The 23580-nt window shown below is 43.1% G+C and overlaps 1 protein-coding gene across 1 annotated transcript; it reads right to left on the bottom strand.

Moving 5' to 3' along the window:
• Nucleotides 1-251: 251 nt before the first annotated feature.
• On the bottom strand, nt 252-22319 carry LOC112237811 (glycosaminoglycan xylosylkinase). The gene is made up of 9 exons (XM_024406412.2): nt 22134-22319; nt 5275-5601; nt 4932-5179; nt 4686-4772; nt 4456-4565; nt 4086-4257; nt 1799-1990; nt 956-1015; nt 252-848 (listed from the first exon to the last, which is right to left on the bottom strand). Exons 2-9 carry the CDS (start codon nt 5401-5403, stop codon nt 617-619), a joined length of 1230 nt encoding a protein of 409 aa, XP_024262180.1. The 5' UTR covers nt 5404-5601; nt 22134-22319; the 3' UTR covers nt 252-616.
• Between the last annotated feature and the right edge of the window lie 1261 nt (nt 22320-23580).

Genomic DNA, 23580 nt, shown 5'->3' with positions numbered 1-23580 from the left:
GAATCGCATCCGTAGTCACTGGTCAGACTGCTCACATCGAGCAGATGTGAAATGGCAGCCAATTCCCTCTATATATAGTGCACTACTTTTGGAGCCTTTGCACTATACAGGGAATAGGATGCCATTTTGGATACAGACACATCTGTTTGTCACAATCAGACTGACCCCAAAATCCCCCTCCTGCCCCCCCATGGTCAGTTGGCCAGTCTCTCTCTCGCCACTGTCTGTCCAGTGGATTGTGTCCAGATAGGAGGAGGGGGGGGGTGTATGGAACCCAAAGAGTGTCTTTGGGTTGAGTCCTTTGGCCTTGGTTCCCTCCTTTACACTGGATGGAGAGAGAGGTTCTGGCAGAGTGTGTGTGTGTGACAGGAGACGTCAGGAAAGAGTTAGGTATGGAGTTGGTCCTAGCGTGGACGGGAACAGTTTGTAGAGGACTCAACACCCAGTCCGTTATCAAGTCACTTCCTGCTGCTGGGGTCATTTCCTGTTCCTTTCTGGGGGGCCGTGAGAGGAGGAGGAGGGGTTGATCATCCAGCTCCTCCCATGGCTTAACCCTCTCTCCCTCGAGGCGAGACAGGTTATCCTTTCCCTCCTCATTCCTCCCTCCCGTCCTTTTCTAGGGGTGTGGCAGGATCATGCGGTCCTCTATCAGTGTGTTGTCGGGGCCTAGCGACTCCACACACTGCTGGATGGTTGCTATGACACCAGACAGCCGTCTGTCCAGGGCAGCCAGGTGGGGCTCGGCCAGGACAGGGTTAATGGGGTCAAAGGTCAGGGCCTGTCTTAGGGCTGAACTCAGAGCCCCAGCTCTCAGCAGGTTCAACCTGTTCCACGTAGACACACGCACCCTGGCGGCGGGAGGGAGAGTAAGAGAGAACTGTTCATAAACACTAGGAATGGGTTGTGATTCCTTTGAGGAAATGTTGGTATTTTCAGTGTGTGTGTGTCTACTCACATGCAACACTGATATATAGGGGCCAGAATGCTTCTTTCATCCAGAGCTGCATTCCCAAAACTGCAAACAACAAAACACCATAGAAGCTGTCTTCAGATGCCTTACTATCTCAAGGCCATGATACTGTTAAATAGCCATCACTAGCCGGCTAACAGCCGGTTACTCAACCCTACACCTTAGAGGATGCTACCCTATATACATAGCCATGGAATCACCGGTCACTTTTAATAATGTTTACATACTGCTTTACTAATCTGTATATACTGTATTCTATTCTACTGTATTTTAGTCAATGCCACTCTGATATTGCTTGTTCTAATATTTCTTAACTCCATTCTTTTACTTTTAGATTTGTGTATTGTTAGATATAACTAAACTGTTGGATCTAGAAACACAAGCATTTCGCTACACACGCAAAACATCAGCTAAATATGTGTATATGACCAATAACATTTGATTTGACAAGTTAAACCCTGACACACTATCATAACACACATTCTAGCACAGTGTGTCCCAACCCTAGTCCTCCAGTACCCCCAACAGTACACATTTTATTGTAACACCCGATTCATCTGGTCAATTAATCATCAAGCCCTCATGTGCTGAATGAGGCGTGTTTGTCCAGGGCTATAATGAAACAGTGTACCGTTGGGGGTACTGGAGGACCAGGGTCAGGAAACACTACCCTATTTCACACTTAGCTCAGCAGATCAATCAACAGGGACAGAGGTAAAAAAGGAGTGGGCTGGGAGATGGAGTTAGAGGTGAAAGGAGTTGCCAGCTTAGTCAGCATGTCTAGAGTTTCTTTGTGTTTACACTTAGTGATGTGTTTGTGTTCTTCACCTCTTGGCGTTATCCAGCAGGATGAGCATGCTGGCTCCTCCGTCGTCTTGGAAACTCTCGTAGTGATGTCGGTCGGCGTTGCCGATGAGGTAATCAAAGATGGCTGTGTCTATGACGTCCAGCAGTCTGGGACCGGCGTCGTACGGAGGCATCTTCTTCACCGCATCACAGTAGCTCTCATCATACTCCCACCTACACACAGTTAAAGCATTTTGTTTTTCACTTCTCCTGTTTAAAAAATAAATATAAACACAGTAACACTTACATATTTGTAATTTAGCAACTTACAGGCTCAATAAAAAACATCGGTAGATTTTTCACCTGATCAACTTGGGGACTTGAACCAGTGACTTTTCTTTTTCTTAACCGCTAGGCTACCTGACCCCCCCCCTCCAATTTGGCCTAAAATGACACACACAAATCTAACTGCCTATAGCTCAGGACTTGAAGCAAGGATATGCATATTCTTGATACCATTTGAAAGCATACACTTTGAAGTTTGTGGAAATGTGAAATTAATGTAGGAGAATATAACACATTAGATCTAGTAAAAGATCATACAAACAAAAAACGTGACGCATGGCAATACTGGACAAAATGTTATGTGTCGTATTGGCCAATTGATACATTTTCAAGTACATAACTATAGAGAACATACAAAATTAAAGTTTACACACTCCCAGGAATGTCATACATGATGGATTATTAGCTAAAACACTAACTTTCACACATCTAGTTGGCCAGGTGGGGTGGGTGTGGAGCCAGAGAAGGCAGGCTGTAGAACCCGGTTCCTACATTTGAATATAAAAATGGATTTTATCAAACAAAACTATGCTACATTTTATCTCTGGGACCCTCAGGATGACAAATCAGAGCAAGAGTACTGAATGTAAGTACATTATTTACCTTCAGAGGTGAATGTATCAAACCAGTTGACGTGATAAGTTTTGTTGTTGTGCACTCTCCTCAAACAATAGCGTGGTATTCTTTCACTGTAATAGCTACTTTAAATTGGACAATGCAGTTAGATAAACACGAATTTATGCTTTCTGCCCATATAAGACATGTCTATGTCTTGGAAAGTTTGCTGTTACTTACAACAGTCATGTTCAACCATCTCGGTATAGGGACACCGATCCCGTAAAGGTTAAAGGAGAAGTTATTTATTTTTTACAACTTAATCTCTATTTTGGATGTAAATTGCATGTTATAGAAGTGTCCTTTTTTGTGATTTCAGTTGTTTTTGAGAAACTTAACCCAAATATCATCACTTCCTCATCGTCGTTGTGTAGTATGGGGGCCTGAAAAAACATGAATAAAGGCTCCAAAAACACCCAAATACGTCCTTTTGGGAACAGAAAAGCAGGTCTTTAGATGTTGTATACATGAAATTGTGCCAAGCCGAACTTTAACCGCAACGTTATATTCCATTTGTGCGACTTGAGCCGTTTCCTATATCCAGCTGTTCCCTTCTCCATGTAGCCTGATGCTACAGGTGCCTGAATAAAGGAAACACCAACATAGTGTTTTATTAAGGAGTCGGTCCACCAAAAGCTGCCAGAACAGCTTCAATGCGCCTTGGCGTTAATTCTACAAGTGTCTGGAACTTCCTGTGTGGAAGCACCCCATGCTTCCAATATACTTTGCATATTTACTCACAGTATTTTGTCAGTTACCTGAAGAATGGATTTAGAGGTATCACTCGAGTCACAACAAAATGGAATACAACGTTGTGGACAGACACTATTTCATGTGTACAACATCTAAAGACCTGCATCACTATACTGAGAGCTTTGCCATTTCAAAAAATACATATTGGATGTTTGTTTTTTTGAAAGTCTTTGTTCATGTTTTTTCAAAGCCCCCATACTACACAATGACAATGAGGAAGTGATTTGCTGTTGGGGTAAGTTTCCCAAAAACTACTGAAATCACAAAAAAGGTGTCTGGACCCTTCTATAACATGGCATTTACATTTAAAAAAAGAGATTTACAGTAGTGGTAAAACAATTATGTTTTGAGCAAAATATATATTTTTAAATATATATATATATATTTTTAAGAAAATTGCAAACTTCAAGAAGTAGGCCATTCAAGGAATTGGTCTGATGTGATTCATTGGCCTCCCCCTTGCTTGAGGAACAAGACAAGGCAACTTGTGCCATGTCATGAGGATACCTGGACCACCTATTTAGATTTTTTTGTTAAGTAAATTGGGTATTAAATTAGGTGAAAAGGAGACTGGAGTAGGACTTTAACATATAAGCACAAATGCACACACCCCTACCTGGCCAGTTTGCCCTCCCTGTATGTGCGTCCCCAGGGATGTCTGTGTTTCTGGAGAGGCCAGACGTCTGGCAGCCAGAGAGTTACCGATCCCTCCATCATATCTCCCTCTGCACATGCCGGTTCACTCTCTCTACAGTAGTAACACTTCCCATAGAAACAACTATTATTACCTGGAGAGAGAGGGAAGGGCCAGAGACAAAGAAAGGGAGAGAAAATGGTTAACCATTTTCATTTAGAGAGATCCAGCCCACTGCTTCTTGAACCCAGACACACAACGTTATCTTATCAACTTTATAGGGAGTGGTATGTCTATAAGAAAACATTATGGGTGGGACTGAAAAGAGCCCTCTAGTGTGTGTGTGTCTCACCCTGCATTAGAAAGGTACTGAGTAGCTGGTCCGTAGCGACAGGTTTGATCTCAGTCCTCAGGTTGACAAACCTCCCGACCACTAGGGGTGCTCTTCTGAAACCCAGGATCCTACAGCAGATGGATACACAGGACAGATAGCCACTAACATACCACTAGCAACACCAGTATTCAGATGGCCAAAACTAAAACGTATATATTTTAATGCATTAGGCCGATACGTGTGTGTACCTGTCCAGGTGAAAAGCTGCCACCTCTGCGTTGTGTCTGTCATAACCTGCATACGGCTCTCCTTCTACCACATAGCCTCTACTATACCTGGAAAAAGAGAGAGAAATGGAGAGGGAGGACGTGATTGAGAGTTATCCTCTTACGTAAGACACAGAATAAAAGCACTGTCCTAATCTGACCTAACAAAAATCGTACAACTCCGCAGCAGAGAACCAGAGGACAATGTGTGTGTATATTCTACCTCACCTCTTGGGTTTGAAGACCACCTTCTGCCCCCCATCCAGTATTAGTAGAGCTTTGAGCTGGGTGCCCTTGTAGCCCACATCTGCCCGCTCCACTCGGGCAGTGCCCAGCGCGGAGAGGACGGCTGCCAGCTCGGGGGTCTCCTCAGGGTACACCTCCCTGGGGCCCACCCATTGGTTTGCCACCTCCCATGGAGACTGGAGGGTGTGTGTTAGCCGGTCACCGCGTGAGAGAGACAGGCCTGCCTCCATCTGGGAACACAGACTTCCACATTAATGCTCACAAGTACACACACACACACAGTACACACACAGATATAAACATTGACACGCACAAACAGCCGTACCTTGCGGAAGGCCCGGAGGTCTCGTCGACTGGCTGCGGACCCCTCTCCTCCATCCAGCAGAAAGAATTTGGCCAGCCCCAACAGGAGTAGCACGGCAACCAGCAACACCACGCGCTGTTTCAACTTCATCTCCTTGGAAACCTCACCCACCACCCCTGAGCCCTGTGTGTGTCTCTCTCTCTCTCCCGCCTCACCCCTGGAGCATGGCACCTGCCTCCCCCTCCAGTCGCCTCTCTCACACACACTATTCAGCGGGGCAGGAGGTATGGCTCAGTCCCACCACCAGACCCACAGCTAGCCCTGGTCCCTAATGTATCAGCAACCACCCTGTAGAGAGAGTAGGGGAGGACATTAGTGATGAAAAATAGTTGATATATAATCCAAAAATGTAGACAGACATACAGACAGAAACAGCAGGAACCTAGATGCCCCAGGCCCGCCAGGCAGGAACATGATCGATATGAGCATGACAAATGTACTATTGGGCTCAGTAACATATTACAGTTGTTATGTGTGTGTCATTGTGGCTTAGAGAGACACACCCATACCTGACAAACCTGACTGACTGACAAACCGGACTGACTGACAAACCGGACTGACTCCTGGTTCCACATCCTGAGTTTTAAACCACCCCTTTACTGACAACATCAAACCCTGCCAAACCTACTGTTTGTTCTAGCACTCTTCTTTAGAATAGATGCAGGCCAGTTAGATGCAGTGCCAAATTCTCTAAAACAACGGAAGCGGCTTATGGTAGAGAAATTAACTAAATTCTCTGGCAACAGTTCTGGTGGACATTCCTGCAGTCAGCATGCCAAATGCATTCTCCCTCAAAACGTGAGACATCTGTGGCATTGTGTTGTGACAAAATGTAACATTTTAGAGTGGCCTTTTGTCCCCAGCACAAGGTGCACCTGTGTAATGATCATTCTGTTTAATCTGCTTTTTGAAATGCCACACCTGTCAGGTGGATGGATTATCTTGGCAAAGGAGAAATACTCACTAACAGGGATGTAAAAACAACTGTGCACAAAATGTGAGAGAAATAAGCTTTTTGTGTGTTTCTATGTTGCGTCTATTTTTGTTCAGTATCAGTCAGTAGCTGTAAAAATGTAAATTCTTTAATGCTTACAATGCAACAATGCAAAACCTTATGTTTGGCGTAAAAGCAACACAGCTCATCACCCTGAACACACCATCCCCACTGTCAAACATGGTGGTGGCAGCATCATGGTTTGGGCCTGCTTTTCTTCAGCAGGGACAGGGAAGATGGTTAAAATTGATGGGAAGATGGATGGAGCCAAATACAGGACCATTCTGGAAGAAAACCTGATGGAGTCTGCAAAAGACCTGAGACTGGGACGGAGATTTGTCTTCCAACAAGACAATGATCCAAAACATAAAGCAAAATCTACAATGGAATGGTTCAAAAATAAACATATCCAGGTGTTAGAATGGCCAAGTCAAAGTCCAGACCTGAATCCAATCGAGAATATGTGGAAAGAACTGAAAACTGCTGTTCACAAATGCTCTCCATTCAACCTCACTGAGCTCGAGCTGTTTTGCAAGGAGGAATGGGAAAAAATTTCAGTCTCTCGATGTGCAAAACTGATAGAGACATACCCCAAGCGACTTACAGCCGTAATCGCAGCAAAAGGTGGCGCTACAAAGTATTAACTTAAGGGGGCTGAATAATTTTGCACGCCCAATTTTTCAGTTTTTGATTTGTTAAAAAAGTTTGAAATATCCAATAAATGTCGTTCCACTTCATGATTGTGTCCCACTTGTTGTTGATTCTTCACAAAAAAATACAGTTTTATATCTTTATGTTTGAAGCCTGAAATGTGGCAAAAGGTCTCAAAGTTCAAGGGGGCCGAATACTTTCGCAAGGCACTGTACATCTCACAGAAATCACCACCATTCACTAATGAATTTGTCATTGTTGCAGATGATGGGTTTGAGCTAGTAATGTATCAACTTACAATTCAGCTATGACATAGCCAATGAACATATAGGATAACTTTGGACTTCACCATTTCAAAATCAAATGGTTTTGACTGTTTGGAAGTTTAGTGAGCTTCTTTTTTCCTCCTGCTTTGGCCATGCAGTGTGCCTCCGCAAAAGTGATTCCTCGTTATGAAATGATCAACTTTACCCGGTGTATCTAAAAATGACCATATACACTGACTGTTTAAAGCAAACTACCAAAACTATTGCTGATTGTAAAGAATTCCCCCTCCAGGATGTTAGGCTAAATTACCACCTGTTTACCTAATTTGGCTGGTGCCGTGTTGTCTAGGTCTCACCCATCCTTACCCCTCTAAGTCAACATGTGAGAGATCATTAGATTGCAGCCCAGCCAATCAGGGAGTAGCCATGTGCCTTATCCCTGCCCATACCCCCAGGATGCAGTGCTTCTGGTTTGTGAATGGCCCAGACCATGCTCTTACAAGGGTATAAGTAAATCCCCTCATCTTTTTCCTTCCCAGTGTAATTCCTTGTGAGAGCTTGGTTGTATTTATGGGTTTGGGTTGCATGAAAGAATATGTTTATTATTTGTTCTTATTGCTGTCATTGTTGCACTGTGCAAGTATAGCTGGTGTTGCTTAGTTTCTCCATCTCATTACTACTGTGTTAAAAGCTACTTATATTATTGTCGGTAACAATTAGCCAGTACTTCCCATTATCGATTTGTAATCTATTTCATACAGTCCTTTTATTGCCTGTTACTATGTAATAGCCTGCCATTCTCTGTGTATTTATACAGTCCCGTTACTTTCCATTACTGTTACTACTATTGTCATCCATTCATAGTATTCTATTCAGTGCCACTTCTTCCATTATTATATCCACTACATGTATATTGTAGTTATTGTATTTATCATAGCTTCATTCCATGTTTCTATTCTGTTTTAGACCTATACCCAGCTGTAATAGGTCAATAAAGTAATCTGTTTGGAATACTCTGGAGGTTGCCTTGTCTCTCTCTTATAGGAGATAGGTATCAGTAAAGCCACAACCCCGTTTATTCTGGAGGTTCTACCTCACAAATATGTGGCTTACTGATCATGATATATGGCAACCTCCAGAGGTCATGCAGAGGACCTGACATCCAGTCCATGTGTGGTCCGGAGCAGGAGGCCTTGAGTACCTGAGGGACTATGTTACCAGTTATCCCCCAGCCAGTGATGCCCCCTGAGCCGCAGCGCCATCACATTTGGATTATACCTACACTCCGGGACAGGCAGGGGCATCCACGATGTCCTCTCCACCTGTGGAATAGTATTCGGCACCAGGTGGGGCTGCATCCCCAACAATCCAGCGGGACGATTACACTCCTAAATTGGAGTGTCAGGGAGTTGCAGCGCCATGGACATCGCTGACTATGTTGTATGGAGTACAGAAGCATGTTTTTGCCAATATCAAATATCGAGGGTCTGATTTGCCTATTGCAACAACAGACCAGATCCCAGGCTTCCTCCAATCAGGGGATCCGTCTCCGACAGGTTGCAGTGGAGGATATAGGACGGTCTTATGCAGTTCAGCAGCAGGAAGCTGCCTCTCCTCTAGTGGTTGCTACTGAGACCGGGCAGGGACACGTCATGTTCCCAGCCCCCGCTGGTCATCAGGAGCTGCCTGCTATAGAGACTGAGCCCACACCGGATATCATTCCCAGTCCCCTCTCCACTACTGTGGAGACCTTAGCCAGGCGGCACTCTGTACTGTGCAGCAGCGGCATCAGAGCCTCAGGGGCCCTCCCCTTTTCTCAGCAGTGGGGTGGCATAACTCTCTACACCACCCACTGGCACACGAACAGTCTTAGCCTCAAGAATGGCCACTGACATATGGTCTTGTTTAGAGCAGGTCAGAAGGTTCTCATTTCTGTAGAGAGGAGTGTCCATCTGCCACAGTCTCTCCACATGCCTGTAAAGAGCCACTGGAGGAGAGGCAGTGGTAGTTAACAAACAGGTAGTGTCCTTAACACTGGGCCATGTAAGCTTTCCAGCTGCGCAAATGGTCAACCACAACTGGTACAGGGTGAGTTGTCTGCCATCCTGAATGCACCCTCCATCAGTGGGAGATGACCAGGTGCTGGAGGACTTTGCTTTATCAGTGGGAGGCCTGGTGGGTATGCTAAACAAGCTCCTTTGTGGGTCCCATGTGGACAGCCTACTGGGATCTCTCTCTGGTGTGCACCAGGTCACGGTAGAGCATAAGCCTAGTGGACAGACCAGGGTTAATGACAGGTTTAAGCCTTTTTGCCCCTTTTGTGATTCTAAGGATCACTACTTCAAATAACTGCACCGACTTTTCCAAGTTGAATACTCCACAGCGGTCCTCCTGGGTCCAACAGAAGGGCAGGTGTCTCAGATGCGGATGGGGACACAGACAGTGCATGTACACTAAAGAAGCCCTGTGGCACATGTGGGGAGATGCACTGTAGAGAAGGGAGAGGGGCTGGGATGAATCCATCACAGACCAGCTGCTCTATGTGCGGCAGGAACTACCTCACCTGATGGCTATAACCATGCCACAGTGCTACACACCAACTGGTGTTGACTAAAGCAATTGTACACGAGAGGGCGTGCTAAAATACTTTTTTAGCACGGCTGTTCTGCAGTCATCGGTACGAGGTTGCCAAGTCCCGTAGATCAGCACAGCCGTGCTAAAAAAGTAGTTATGCACAACCTTGTGTACAATACATTTTTTACAACCGGTTAGAAATTCAATAAAACCATTTTTTTGGTAAATGTATTTATATGCTACTATTTCATTCCTGAATGAAAATATAGGCCTTGTCCCGACATCTATGGTAGCTAGCCAAGCCAGCTGGCCGTTCACTCTATCAATGCCACTCCAACATTGCTCGTCCTAATATTTATTTATTTCTTAATTCCATTCTTTTAGATTTGTGCATTCCTGTGAATTGTTAGATACTACTGCACTGCAGGAGCTAGGAACACAAGCATTTCGATACACCTGCAATAACATCTTCTAAATATGTGTATGTGACCAATAAAATGGTATTTTATATATCCATGAAAATTATGGTGATTCATAATTTCGACTGGCTGACAAAAGATGTCCGTTCATTCTATCGGTTAGGTTGCTAGAGTGTGTTTATTAGATATCTATGGACGCGACACAGTAGTTCATTTCTATCGGTTAGGTTGCTAGAGACTCGACAGTCATGGAGTGTGTTTATTAGATATCTATGGACGCGACCCAGTCGTTCGTTCTATATGTTTCATTGCCATGCTGGCTGGCAGCGCTTTTATCCCTTGCTTGCTAGCTAGCCAACTACAGCTAACAGTCACATCAAACCGTGCAGCTAGAATAACAGCAAAGTAGCTGGATTTCATTTCGTTGAACCTGTTTTCTATTGACATTGTTGTGTGTGTGATCAAATTTCAATATTGAAACAATGTTGCAAATGTCTAGAGAAAGGATGGCAATGTTTGTACAAACCCCTGTTGTTGCAAACCAAATGTTAAGATAGAAGCATGGGGAACTAATGTTTTTTACAGTGGAAATTAAGTTATTGGCTGGCTGGGCTGATGGGACACTGAATGCGCAGCAATATCTCACATGCTGACCAGACACGACACGTCGCGTGCGTCGCAAAATACATTTAGAAATTCATGTTATTCAATTATTGCACCCACACTGCCCGCGAGCGTCTGTGTTGCCAAGGGCTAAAATAGAAGTCATTCCTATTTCTGACGCAGATTGCGCTGAAAGTCCTGCCTCTCCCATCTCCTCATTGGTTTATAGAAGCAGTGCCATTTCCACATTGGTTATACCCACCTGGGTTTTTGAAAGACGGAATGTTTTGCCGGTTGTTGTGGTAAAAGTGTAGATGCCAATCACCATATAAATTCAAAGATAAAAAGCCTGGAAGGAGAAGAGATGACTAGAAATTATTCGGTTGTCCGTTTATGTGTGGATTAATTGGTCAGAGTAGAAGACCTTGTGCATTTCAAGTAAAATAACAACTCAATGTTTATATACCAGGACAAATTAGCTAGCAACAGCAAGCTAACTAGCTAAATTGCCATACATGTTTAATGATTTTCGACCTGTCCCCAAATAAATGTAATTAGTTCAGAGTTTGTTTTGATATTTTAACCTGCGTGTCGTGATCGCGTTTGGTGTGGGGGGACAAAATACATTTATGCATGATAGCGCACGATGGCGCATGTGCGCAGCCGGTTTGGGTTCTGTGTCATATGGAACAGAAAACCAAATGCCCATTTTTGCATCATACACTTACCGGCACTGACCACTTTTTTTTTATTTTTAGGTTAGGCATAAAGTTAACGTTGTGGTTTAAAATCAGATTTAATTTTTATGTAAACATTATATGTAAATTGTTTTGTTTAAAGTGGCTAGTGATACATTTTTTTACATCAATTTCCATTATTAAAGTGGCTGGAGTTGAGTCAGTATGTTGGCAGCAGGCACTCAATGTTAGTGGTGACTTTTATTTTACCCCCTTTTTTCTCCCCAATTTCGTGGTATCCAATTGTTAGTAGCTACTATCTTGTCTCATCGCTACAACTCCCGTACGGGTTCGGGAGAGACGAAGGTTGAAAATCATGCATCCTCCGATACCCAACCAAGCCGCACTGCTTCTTAACACAGCGCACATCCAACCCGAAAGCCAGCCGCACCAATGTGTCGGAGGAAACACCGTGCACCTGGCAACATTGGTTAGCACGCACTGCGCCCGGCCCGCCGCAGGAGTCGCTGGTGCGCGATGAGACAAGAATATCCCTACCGGCTACTCCCTCCCTAACCCGGACGACGCTATGCCAATTGTGCGTCGCCCCACGGACCTCCCCACGGAACCCAGAGTCTCTGGTGGCACAGCTAGCGCTGCAGAACAGCACCCTTAACCACTGCGTCACCCGGGAGGCTAGTGGTGACTGTTTAACAGTCTGATGGCCTTGAGATAGAAGCTGTTTTTCAGTCTCTCGGTCCCTGCTTTGATGCACCTGTACTGACCTCGCCTTCTGGATGATAGCGGGGTGAACAGGCAGTGGCTCCCGTGGTTGTTGTCCTTGATGAACTTTATGGCCTTCCTGTGACATCAGGTGGTGTAGGTGTCCTGGAGGGTAGGTAGTTTGCCCCCGGTGATGAGTTGTGCAGACCTCACTACCCTCTGGAGAGCCTTACGGTTGTGGGAGGAGCAGTTGCCGTATCAGGCGTTGATACAGCCCGACAGGATGCTCTCGATTGTGCATCTGTAGAAGTTTGTGAGTGCTTTTGGTGCAATAGACATTAGACTGGTGAAAATCTGTCCTTTAGTCTGATGAGTCTAAATTTGAGGTTTTTGGTTCCAACCGGCGTGTCTTTGTGAGACGCAGAGTAGGTGAACAGATGATCTCCGTATGTGTGGTTCCCACCATGAAGCATAGAGGAGGTGTGGGGATGCTTTACTGGTGACACTGTCTTCATTTATTTAGAATTCAAGGCACAGCATTCTGCAGCGATACGCCATCCCATCTGGTTTCCAGTTAGTGGGACTGTCATTTGTTTTTCAACAGGACAATGACCCAACAACTCCAGGCTGTGTAAGGGCTATTTGACCAAGAAGGAGAGGGATGGAGTGCTGCATCAGATGACCTGGCCTCCACAATCACCCAACCTCAACCCAATTGAGATGGTTTGGGATGAGTTGGAACGTAGAGTGAAGGAAATGCAGTTAACAAGTGCTCCGCATGCGGGAACTCCTTCAAGACTTTTGGAAAAGCATTCCTTATGAAGCTGGTTGAGAGAATGCCAAGAGTGTGCAAAGCTGTCATCAAGGCAAAGGTTGGCTACTTTGAAGAAACTAAAATATAAAATATATTTTGATTTGTTTAAGACTTTTTTGGTTCCTACATGATTCCATGTGTAATTTCATAGTTTTGATGTTTTCACTATTATTCTACAATGTAAAAAAATAAAGAAAAACCCTTGAATGAGTAGCTGTCAAATGTTGACTGGTACTGTATATGGAGGGTTTATAAAGCCAGGCACATTTAACAGTTAGCCTATTGATTATATATCTAATTAAGTTGGTTTCCTCTCACCTCAATTTTCTTAGACAATTGGGCTAAGGCTGTTTCCTCCTCTCTGCTGCCTCCACTGCATTGTTCTCAATCTCAATATGCTGGTTAACTTTGCTATTACGCACATAGCAACATAGGGAAATGTGCCAATTCTACTGCGCACTGAAGATTGTTTCAGAATCTCACTTCAGACCGTATCCAATGTGGGAGGAAGTGCATGTTATAAAATGGATTTATTAGTGTTGCGCCATTATTTTTATGTAATATAACCATATACAATATCACGTCTTAGATTGATGGACTGTGCCATCCCCTTTGGCCTCAGCAATGGATCCGTCCACTGAGATGCGCTTATCAGACAGGTGTCTTAAGCACGGTGAAAAATAAAAACTGCTCAACAAAATAAATCTTGGTCGACGAACAGCCTAATCGACCAAACAATCAACCAGTCGACTAAATGTGGCCCTAATTGTTTTACCTGACTTATTTGAGAGCGGGTACTAAAGTTGACATTTCTGGCACATCTGCAAAACCATGTAAACACCTGTTAGTTTGCATGTATACTGAAGAAAAATATATACGCAACATGTAATGTGTTGGTCCCATGTTTCATGAGCTGAAATAAAAAAATCCCCGAAATGTTCCATACGCACGAAGAGCTTATTTCTCTCAAATTGTGAGCAAATTTGTTTACATCACTGTTAGTGAGCATTTCTCTTTTGCCAAGATAATCCATCCACCTGACAGGTTTGGCATATCAAGAAGCTGATTAAACAGCATGATGATTACACAGGTGTATCATGTGCTTGGGACAATAAAAGGCCACTAAAATGTTACAATTTGTCACAATGCCATAGAAGTCTCAAGTTGAGGGAGCATTCAATTGGCATGCTGACTGCAGGAATACACACAACAGCTGTTGCCAGAAATTAACTTTAATTTCTCTACCGTAAGACGCCTCCAATGTCGTTTTAGAGAATTTGGCAGTACGCCCAACCGGTCTCAAAACCACTGACCACGTGTAACCACGCCAGCCCGGGATCTCCACATCCGGCTTCGTCACCTGTGGGATCGTCTGAGACGAGCCACTCGGTTAGCTGATGAAACTGTGGGTTTGCACAACCAAAAAAGTTATACTCAAACTGTCAGAAACTGTCTCAGTGAAGCTCATCTGCATGCTCGTTGTCCTCACCAGGGTCTTGACCTGACAGCAGTTCGGTGTCATAACTGACTTAGGTGGGTAAATGCTCACCTTCGATGGCACTGGCAAGCTGGAGAAGTGTGCTCTTCACAGATGAAACCTGGTTTCAACTGTACCAGGGAGATGGCAGAAAGAGTGTAGGGTGGCGTATGGGCAAGTGGTTTGCAGATGTCAACGTTGTGAACAGAGTGCCCCATGGTGGCGGTGGGGTTATGGTATGGGCAGGCTTAAGCTACGGACAACGAACACAATTGCATTTTATCGATGGAAATATGAATGCATAGAGATACTGTGACTAGAACCTGAGGCCCATTGTCGTGCCATTCATCTGATGCCTTCACCTCATGTTTCAGCATGATAATGCCCCGCCACATGTCGCAAGGATCTGTACACTATTCCTGGAAGGAGAAAATGTCCCAGTTCTTCCATGGCCTGCATACTCACCAGACATGTCGCCCATTGAGCATGTTTGGGATGCTCTGGAATGGATGTGAACGGCAGATTGTTCCAGTTCCCGCCAATATCCAGCAACTTCGCACAGTCATTGAAGAGTAGGACAACAGTCCACAGGCCACAATCAACAGCCTGATTAACTCCATGCAAAGGAGATGCGCTGCATGAGGCAAATGGTGGTCACACCAGATATGGACTGGTTTTCTGATCCACTCCCCTTATATTTTTGTTCAGTGTACTTCCGTCTTGATTGCCAAACACAGACACCCGTTTAGAAGAAGTCAGTTTAATAATAATTTCCTGTGTTCATTGTCTCACATCAACCAGCTGAAGGAATACCACGGACAATGGGTAGAGTAAGTTCAAATATAATTTTATTCAACATTCGTGATAGACAAGGGCCGTTTGTTTTTTGTTCCTATGTAAATATGTGTGGCGTTGCCTCAACAATTGAAGGCATTGCCACATTTCATGACTAACTGGACACAAGTTAAATTGTTTTGCTAGGCCTCACTGACTCTCATACAGTCAGGCTTAGCTCTCTAGAATTGAAGGGTGTATAGCTAACCAGCCCTTGAGTTCTCAATCAAAGCCCTATGGATGACTGCTGGATCAATGAACTACAATATGAATGTTCAGTTGTAACGTTTCGGAACATTAATCCTCCCTTGCGATACGGTTTTGGAAACCTTTGGAACTTAACTTTCACATCAGCTAGAAATAATCATTCAAATACAAATGATATACTTACTGTACGTAGTTTAGCAAAGTTGCTGAATTTTCAAAAACATGAGGTTTGTAACTTCCTCCCCATTGGGGAGAATCTCAATTGGTTTCCTTGATTCCTAGCTTTCTCTCTCTTCCCGCTGACCTTCAATGGATTTTGAGGAGGAGAGGCGATAAAGGAGACCAATTGAGATTCTTCCTTGGAGACATTTGAAGCGGAAATTGGAGGAGAGGAAGTGCACACTGGTTGGACGCTGTGTCCTTGAAAATATAGCCGGGTGCAACTTTTGTATTTGGAAAATGTATTTCCAGTTTATATGAAATTTCCAATTGTTTCCAAAACTGTATGGTGTGTGAGGCGTATTTGCGAAGACAGAACATTTGGGCAGCAAAGGGCCATCTCAAATCAAATCAATGTTTATTTGTCACGTGCGCCGAATACAACAGGTGTAGTAGACCTTAGTGAAATGCTTACTTACAGGCTCTAACCAACAGTGTAAAAAAGGTATTAGGTGAACAATAGGTAAATAAAGAAATAAAACAACAGTAAAAAAGACAGTGAAAAATCTTCCTCACAAGGTTAAAGGCGATGTTCAATGGCTCAATGTAATGAAACGGAATTTGAGTCATCATGAATAAGGGTAAAGTCCGGCTCAGCTGAGATGGATGTATTGATCGGTAGGTAACGGGTGTTTTCAAGACTAAGATATTGATCCGATTTCATGTCCATAGATGGGGGTTGTTGTGATATTTGGGGCAAATAATCAAAATACCTGCAAATCAATTGGCCTGTAACAATGGATATGTCATCTTCAGTAACATAAGCATACTGCAACTGTATCCAACTATTTAAACTCTCCACAACTCAAAAAGGACAGATTGACCTACCTAATGACGTGAGCACCACAATATGTCAAACTGACACGGTCAATGTCAGAATCATCATAGCTCCAAAAAACTTTTCCAAAACAGGTTTTTGGTGTGACAGTCAGCTGGAATAAGCATAATCAACAACAGCAATCATGTTTCCTTCAAATGAAAAGGACTCACTTGTGAGCTTCAATTAGGAAACCCAACATATGGGTCATTCTTGGGCTATATATATATATATATACACAGTGCCTTGCGAAAGTATTCAGCCCCCTTGAACTTTGCGACCTTTTCCCACATTTCAGGCTTCAAACAAAGATATAAAACTATTTTTTTGTAAAGAATCAACAACAAGTGGGACATAATCATGAAGTGGAACAACATTTATTGGATATTTCAAACTTTTTTAACAAATCAAAATTATTCAGCCCCTTTACTTTCAGTGCAGCAAACTCTCTCCAGAAGTTCAGTGAGGATCTCTGAATGATCCAATGTTGACCTAAATGACTAATGATGATAAATACAATCCACCTGTGTGTAATCAAGTCTCCGTATAAATGCACCTGCACTGTGATAGTCTCAGAGGTCCGTTAAAAGCGCAGAGAGCATCATGAAGAACAAGGAACACACCAGGCAGGTCCGAGATACTGTTGTGAAGAAGTTTAAAGCCGGATTTGGATACAAAAAGATTTCCCAAGCTTTAAACATCCCAAGGAGCACTGTGCAAGCGATAATATTGAAATGGAAGGAGTATCAGACCACTGCAAATCTACCAAGACCTGGCCGTTCCTCTAAACTTTCAGCTCACACAAGGATAAGACTGATCAGAGATGCAGCCAAGAGGCCCATGATCACTCTGGATGAACTGCAGAGATCTACAGCTGAGGTGGGAGACTCTGTCCATAGGACAACAATCAGTCATATATTGCACAAATCTGGCCTTTATGGAAGAGTGGCAAGAAGAAAGCCATTTCTTAAAGATATCCATAAAAAGTGTCATTTAAAGTTTGCCACAAGCCACCTGGGAGACACACCAAACATGTGGAAGAAGGTGCTCTGGTCAGATGAAACCAAAATTGAACTTTTTGGCAACAATGCAAAACCTTATGTTTGGCATAAAAGCAACACAGCTCATCACCCTGAACACACCATCCCCACTGTCAAACATGGTGGTGGCAGCATCATGGTTTGGGCCTGCTTTTCTTCAGCAGGGACAGGGAAGATGGTTAAAATTGATGGGAAGATGGATGGAGCCAAATACAGGACCATTCTGGAAGAAAACCTGATGGAGTCTGCAAAAGACCTGAGACTGGGACGGAGATTTGTCTTCCAACAAGACAATGATCCAAAACATAAAGCAAAATCTACAATGGAATGGTTCAAAAATAAACATATCCAGGTGTTAGAATGGCCAAGTCAAAGTCCAGACCTGAATCCAATCGAGAATCTGTGGAAAGCTGTTCACAAATGCTCTCCATCCAACCTCACTGAGCTCGAGCTGTTTTGCAAGGAGGAATGGGAAATTTTTTTACAGCTGTAATCGCAGCAAAAGGTGGCGCTACAAAGTATTAACTTAAGGGGGCTGAATAATTTTGCACGCCCAATTTTTCAGTTTTTGATTTGTTAAAAAAGTTTGAAATATCCAATAAATGTCGTTCCACTTCATGATTGTGTCCCACTTGTTGTTGATTCTTCACAAAAAAATACAGTTTTATATCTTTATGTTTGAAGCCTGAAATGTGGTAAAAGGTCGCAAAGTTCAAGGGGGCCGAATACTTTCGCAAGGCACTGTATATATGTATGTGTTTTTCTAGAATAAATGCATTTTCTGAACACCCCACAACATTAAGTACATATTAAACCTTCAAGAAAACATTCCCACTTAAGGCATTAAAGCCCTTTTATTGTTGTCCATTTTTGTCTGATATGGACACTATTTATCTTCAAACCCGTCACAGACAATATGGAAGTTGTCAGAATATGATTATAAAATATACTTGTTATAAAATCAACATTTACCTAATGCTCATGTGTCCCCCAAACCAATTAATATAATATAAAATGTAAAATCTCAGACTTTTGCTATATTAAACCCTGAAATAGACATATTTTGTGTCAGTGGGCTCATTTAAATAAAAAAATACTTTCAATTCAGAATTATAACAACACTAATATTTTGGGATTGTCCTTAACATTTCAGACTGAGCTCAGAAAACATTCAATTCATATTTATTAATCTTTGCCATTTTATTTAACAAATATTGTCATGTAACAGGGTTGAGACTAGGGTGACAGGGTGGAATACTGTAACGGGTTGAAGAGATTGGTTTCCATATAATCTAGTTTAGTTAACTGTCAAAAATCCATCCAAGATTTACCCCAAACATTTAATTTCATTGTATTCAACCATGTAACAAGGACATTAGATATATTTAGAATAATCTGGGTTTTATTAACCAAACAAATAAAAACATCAGGCATTAGGGTAATTAATAACATTCAACACGTTTCATCAGAAAAGTTCAACGTGTCATCAAACTGTAGGAACATTTTCCAAGGGCATTTAGAATGTTAGAACAGCTGTAACTACAGCACTAGTGTCCGCATGACTATCCTTCTTCTAGGGAGCACCATATTCACTCATTCATGGTTTTCTTCCTGAGAGTCTGGCCCACACGTCTCTCTCAACCTCTGTGGTGGGATGTCACACGCTTCTTCAAACTGATACCAATGGATGTCGTCTCGAGAAGGCCAGAAAAATCTGTTAGGTCCGACAGGATGCATACATTTCACTTGTACACACATTTTTATCCGTGCCGAGGATGATGCCTGGATAAAGGTCATCACCGTATTCCACTATACACCACTGCCCAAGAAGACCTGGATTTCATCCACAGGTTGTGGATTTTCCTCATTGGCTGGCAGTACTGGAGCAGCCAGGACCTTCTGCCTGAAACTGAAGTGCTGTGTGTTAAAGTATGCACAGAGTAGGTCCTTCTTTGTTGAATAATGGCAGCTGACATCAGCTCACCGGAAGCAAGGGTGATGACCTGATCTGGACTTTGTGGAGGAGTGGTCAAGTTCCTCAGTGCTTCTTTCCTCTCCTTGCTTATGTATGCTGTTCTCCACTGTTTATGCTTCTGACACTGGTCTCTCTTACTGAAATCACTGATCTCAAAGTATTGTTCCCTTTTTTCTGGGTCAGCATTTTGACGTGCTCGACACTGCCTTTGTCTTTCTGCTGTTGATGTGGGTGCCACCATTCCCTAGATGTTTCAATGGATAACGTAAAACCAAAGATTCTTAGAATATATACAAGTATACACTATAATCCTTGAGTAATTTAGGATCTAGAGCGACTTAAAGGAACAACTGGAGTTAAGAACCTTGCCCAACTCTCCTACCACCTGCCTTAAAATATATATTTTTGTACACATGGAATACATTACAGCATGTTTCATAAGTGAATATAAATAATGTATAATATATTGAATATTTAATTTGTTTAGATGCAATAATCATAAATAAAGTAAATAACTCAACCCTGTCACAGGTTTACAACCCCGTTACAATGAAACATGTGACGGGGTGGAGTTTTTTGGTTCAAAATGGCCTCTGCTCCTCATGTGGTGAAGGACAGGAGACCATATGGTGGTGTGCATAAAATTAATAGATCGTATATTTTTCTGGGTTAAAGTATCGTTTTGAAAGTACTAGTTTTCCATCTTTATTTCATGTAACGGGTTTGAGTTGGTCAGCTCGACGATCCCCACCTGACTTTAAAAAATAACAAAATACAGATATAAAAGAATGTGATTACTTGCCTGTTTCTGTACCATGCAGTTGACAACAACAACCACTGCGACCTGTATGCTCTCGAATCTATAAGTCTATGCTAGGTAAAGCTCCGCCTTATCTCAGCTCACTGGTCACCATAACAACACCCACACGTAGCACACGCTCCAGCAGGTATATCTCACTGGTCATCCCAAAGCCAACACCCACTTTGGCCACCTTTCCTTCCAGTTCTCTGCTGCCAATGACTGGAACGAATAAAAAATTTTTTTTTTTATTTTTTTTTTTTTTTTTAAATCGCTGAAGTTGGAGACTTATATCTCCCTCACTAACTCTAAGCATGAGCTATCTGAGCAGCTTAGCCAATCTGTAAATAGCCCAACCAACTACCTACCTCATCCCCATATTGTTTTTTACACACCAGTATTTCTACTTGCACATCATCATCTGCACATCTATCACTTCAGTGTTAATGTGCTAAATTTTAATTACTTTGCTACTATGGCCTATTAATTGCCTTAACTCCTTACTCCATTTGCACACACTGTATATAGATTTTTCTATTGTGTTATTGTTTGTGTCACACTTTGCTTTATCTTGGCCAGGTCGCAGTTGTAAATGAGAACTTGTTCTCAACTGGCCTAGCTGGTTAAATCAAGGTAAAAAAAACAAACATATTGAATGATGTCACTTCCTGTTAATGACGGCGCATAAGGGTGGACTTTGGTTGGTGTGATGGGGTTGAGTGTCGACTGAGGGAAAATTGTGTGATTTTATTCAATTATACCTTAGCAACAAAAACACGTTTGCATTAATTGCAAAAGTTATTATGTGCACATTTTAATATTCATTTCCCAAGTAAAAAATTAAGTGAAAAGAAATAATTGTTATAAAGTTTAAAATAATGCTATATTTATTTACATTCATATACATCTTTTAAACATTTCATTTTGGTGACCCAATACTTCAGTCAGAGGGACTGAAACATTACCCGAGCCCAAAAATGACCCACATACACATGAAACTGAACCAGAATCTAGTTTTACAGATCAGAAGACGTTGATATGATTCGCCATATCAACGCCTCCTGTGCCAGATTCTGGTTCACATGAAACTGTCTTGTTGAAAATGAATGAAAAATGCATACCAGTAACTGAGGACAACCCGTGAATTAACGTTAGCTGGCTAAGTTAAACATCTGTCTAGCCGTGGCCACGCAGGCAGGAATGACTCGAGCTGCCTTCTACACAATCGGTCTTTCATGGGACCAACAACATTGGCTAGTTAGCCTTCTAGCTAGCTGGTTGATAGGTTGGAAATCGCAAAGGCCCACACAAAGACAACGTTACAGTATGGTTTAGAAACTGGCCCACAGCTAGGTAGACATATACTCTGTAGCTAGCGACGTAGCCCATACTAGACGTTAACTACCTTTAATACTTTGGCTTGGGTTCTCGAGAGCATCTAACGTTAGCAAGCTCCAGCAATGCAGCAACGTACAGTACTAACGTAGCTACTGTACCTAGCTAACGTTATTTATAGTGATAGCTGACGAACTGCACCGATATTTTCCACATCAAAGCTTGCGTAGATTGCTGACGAGCTAGCTAGTACTGTACCTACAGTACCTAGCGAGTAAACTAACATCAGTCATTATCAAACATTTATGAATATGATTAATATAGGCTAGCTAGCTTGCCAACGTTAATTGTAAAGATGTGCCTTTGGCTAGTTGGTAAGTCTAATAAATGTCTTACCTTTCACGATTACCGCTAACGTTACTGGATGTCAAACGACGACAGTGCACCAGTCAGTGTGTGCTTGGTATTTTGTGTGGAACTGTATATTCACCAATAGGCTGTCAAAAAGGGATAATTGCTCCATCCCTTTGCTCTCATTTCCTCCTACCTTAGCGTGTACACTTCCGAAACATTTCCTCAAGCACGCCGCCACCTAAATCTTAAAGAGACCAGGACCTATTTAATTGTAGACAATGTATTCAACATTATGGGGTTTATTAATGTCAGGTTTCGATTTAGACACCAGGTGGCGCTGTTGTATTATAATTAAGCAGTCGTCACATAAGTAATGCACGCCACTGCATTTCGACATGGACCTAGACATAGGCCTACTTCTCTAGGGAGAGTCTCCCAGTAAAAATGGTTTCAGTTCAATAAATCCTGCACACCTGGGTTGAAGAGAGGTCTGTGTGTGCATGGTGGTGTGCGTGAAACCATGCATTACTGTAGATGTGAACCATTATAGCATAAAGATATAAAATTGTATTAGTCACATTCGCCGCATACAACAAGACCTTACAGAATTCATACTTACGAGACTTGGCTCTCCGGCACCACTTGCAGTGCGGTAGCAGAGAAAACAGTCTATGACTAGGGTGGCTGGAGTCTGACAATTTTTAGGTAATTCCTCTGACACTGGACTGGTATAGAGGTCCTGATGGCAGGAAGCTTGGCCCCAGTGATGTACTGGGCTGTTCACACGACCCTCTGTAGTGCCTTGCGGTCGGAGGCCGAGCAGTTGCCATAGCAGGCAGTGATGCAACCAGTCAGGATGCTCTCGATGGTGCAGCTGTAGAACCTTTTGAGGATCTGAGGACCCATGCCAAATCTTTTCAGTTTCCTGAGGGGGACTAGGGTTTGTCGTGCCCTCTTTGACTGTCTTTGTGTGCTTGGACCCTGTTAGTTTGTTGGTGATGTGGACACCAAGGAACTTGAAACCCTCAACCTGCTCCACTGCAGCCCCATCGATGAGAATGGGTGTGTGCTCGGTCCTCTTTTTCCTGTAGTCCACAATAATCTCCTTTGTCTTGATCACGTTGAGGGATAAGTTGTTGTCCTAGCACCACAAGGCCAGGTCTCTGACCTCCTCCCTATAGGCTGTCTCATCGTTGTTGGTGATCTGGCCTACCACTGTTGTGTCATCGGCAAATTTAATGATGGTGTTGGAGTTGTGCCTGGCCGTGCAGTCATGAGTGAACAGGAGGGGATTGAGCACGCACCCCTGAGGGGCCCCTGTGTTGAGGATCAGCATGGCAGATGTGTTGTTACCTACCCTTACCACCTGGGGGTGGCCTGTCAGGAAGTCCAGGATCCAGTTGCAGAGGGAGGTGTTTAGTCCCAGGGTCCTCAGCTTATTGATGAGCTTTGAGGGCACTATGGTGTTGAACGCTGAGCTGTAGTCAAT

Source organism: Oncorhynchus tshawytscha, linkage group LG01 (assembly GCF_018296145.1).
Source record: "Oncorhynchus tshawytscha isolate Ot180627B linkage group LG01, Otsh_v2.0, whole genome shotgun sequence".
Lineage (NCBI taxonomy): Eukaryota > Metazoa > Chordata > Actinopteri > Salmoniformes > Salmonidae > Oncorhynchus > Oncorhynchus tshawytscha.
This window is presented reverse-complemented; position numbering and strand designations above follow the sequence as displayed.

Coding starts and splice junctions, on each gene's coding strand:
- LOC112237811 (XM_024406412.2), bottom strand. CDS start 5,403: ATGAAGTTGAAACAGCGCGTGGTGTTGCTGGTTGCCGTGCTACTCCTG. Junction 5,180..5,274: donor ACCTCCGGGCCTTCCGCAAG/GTACGGCTGTTT, acceptor CTGTGTTCCCAG/ATGGAGGCAGGCCTGTCTCT. Junction 1,016..1,798: donor CTGCTGGATAACGCCAAGAG/GTGAAGAACACA, acceptor TGTTGTTTGCAG/TTTTGGGAATGCAGCTCTGG.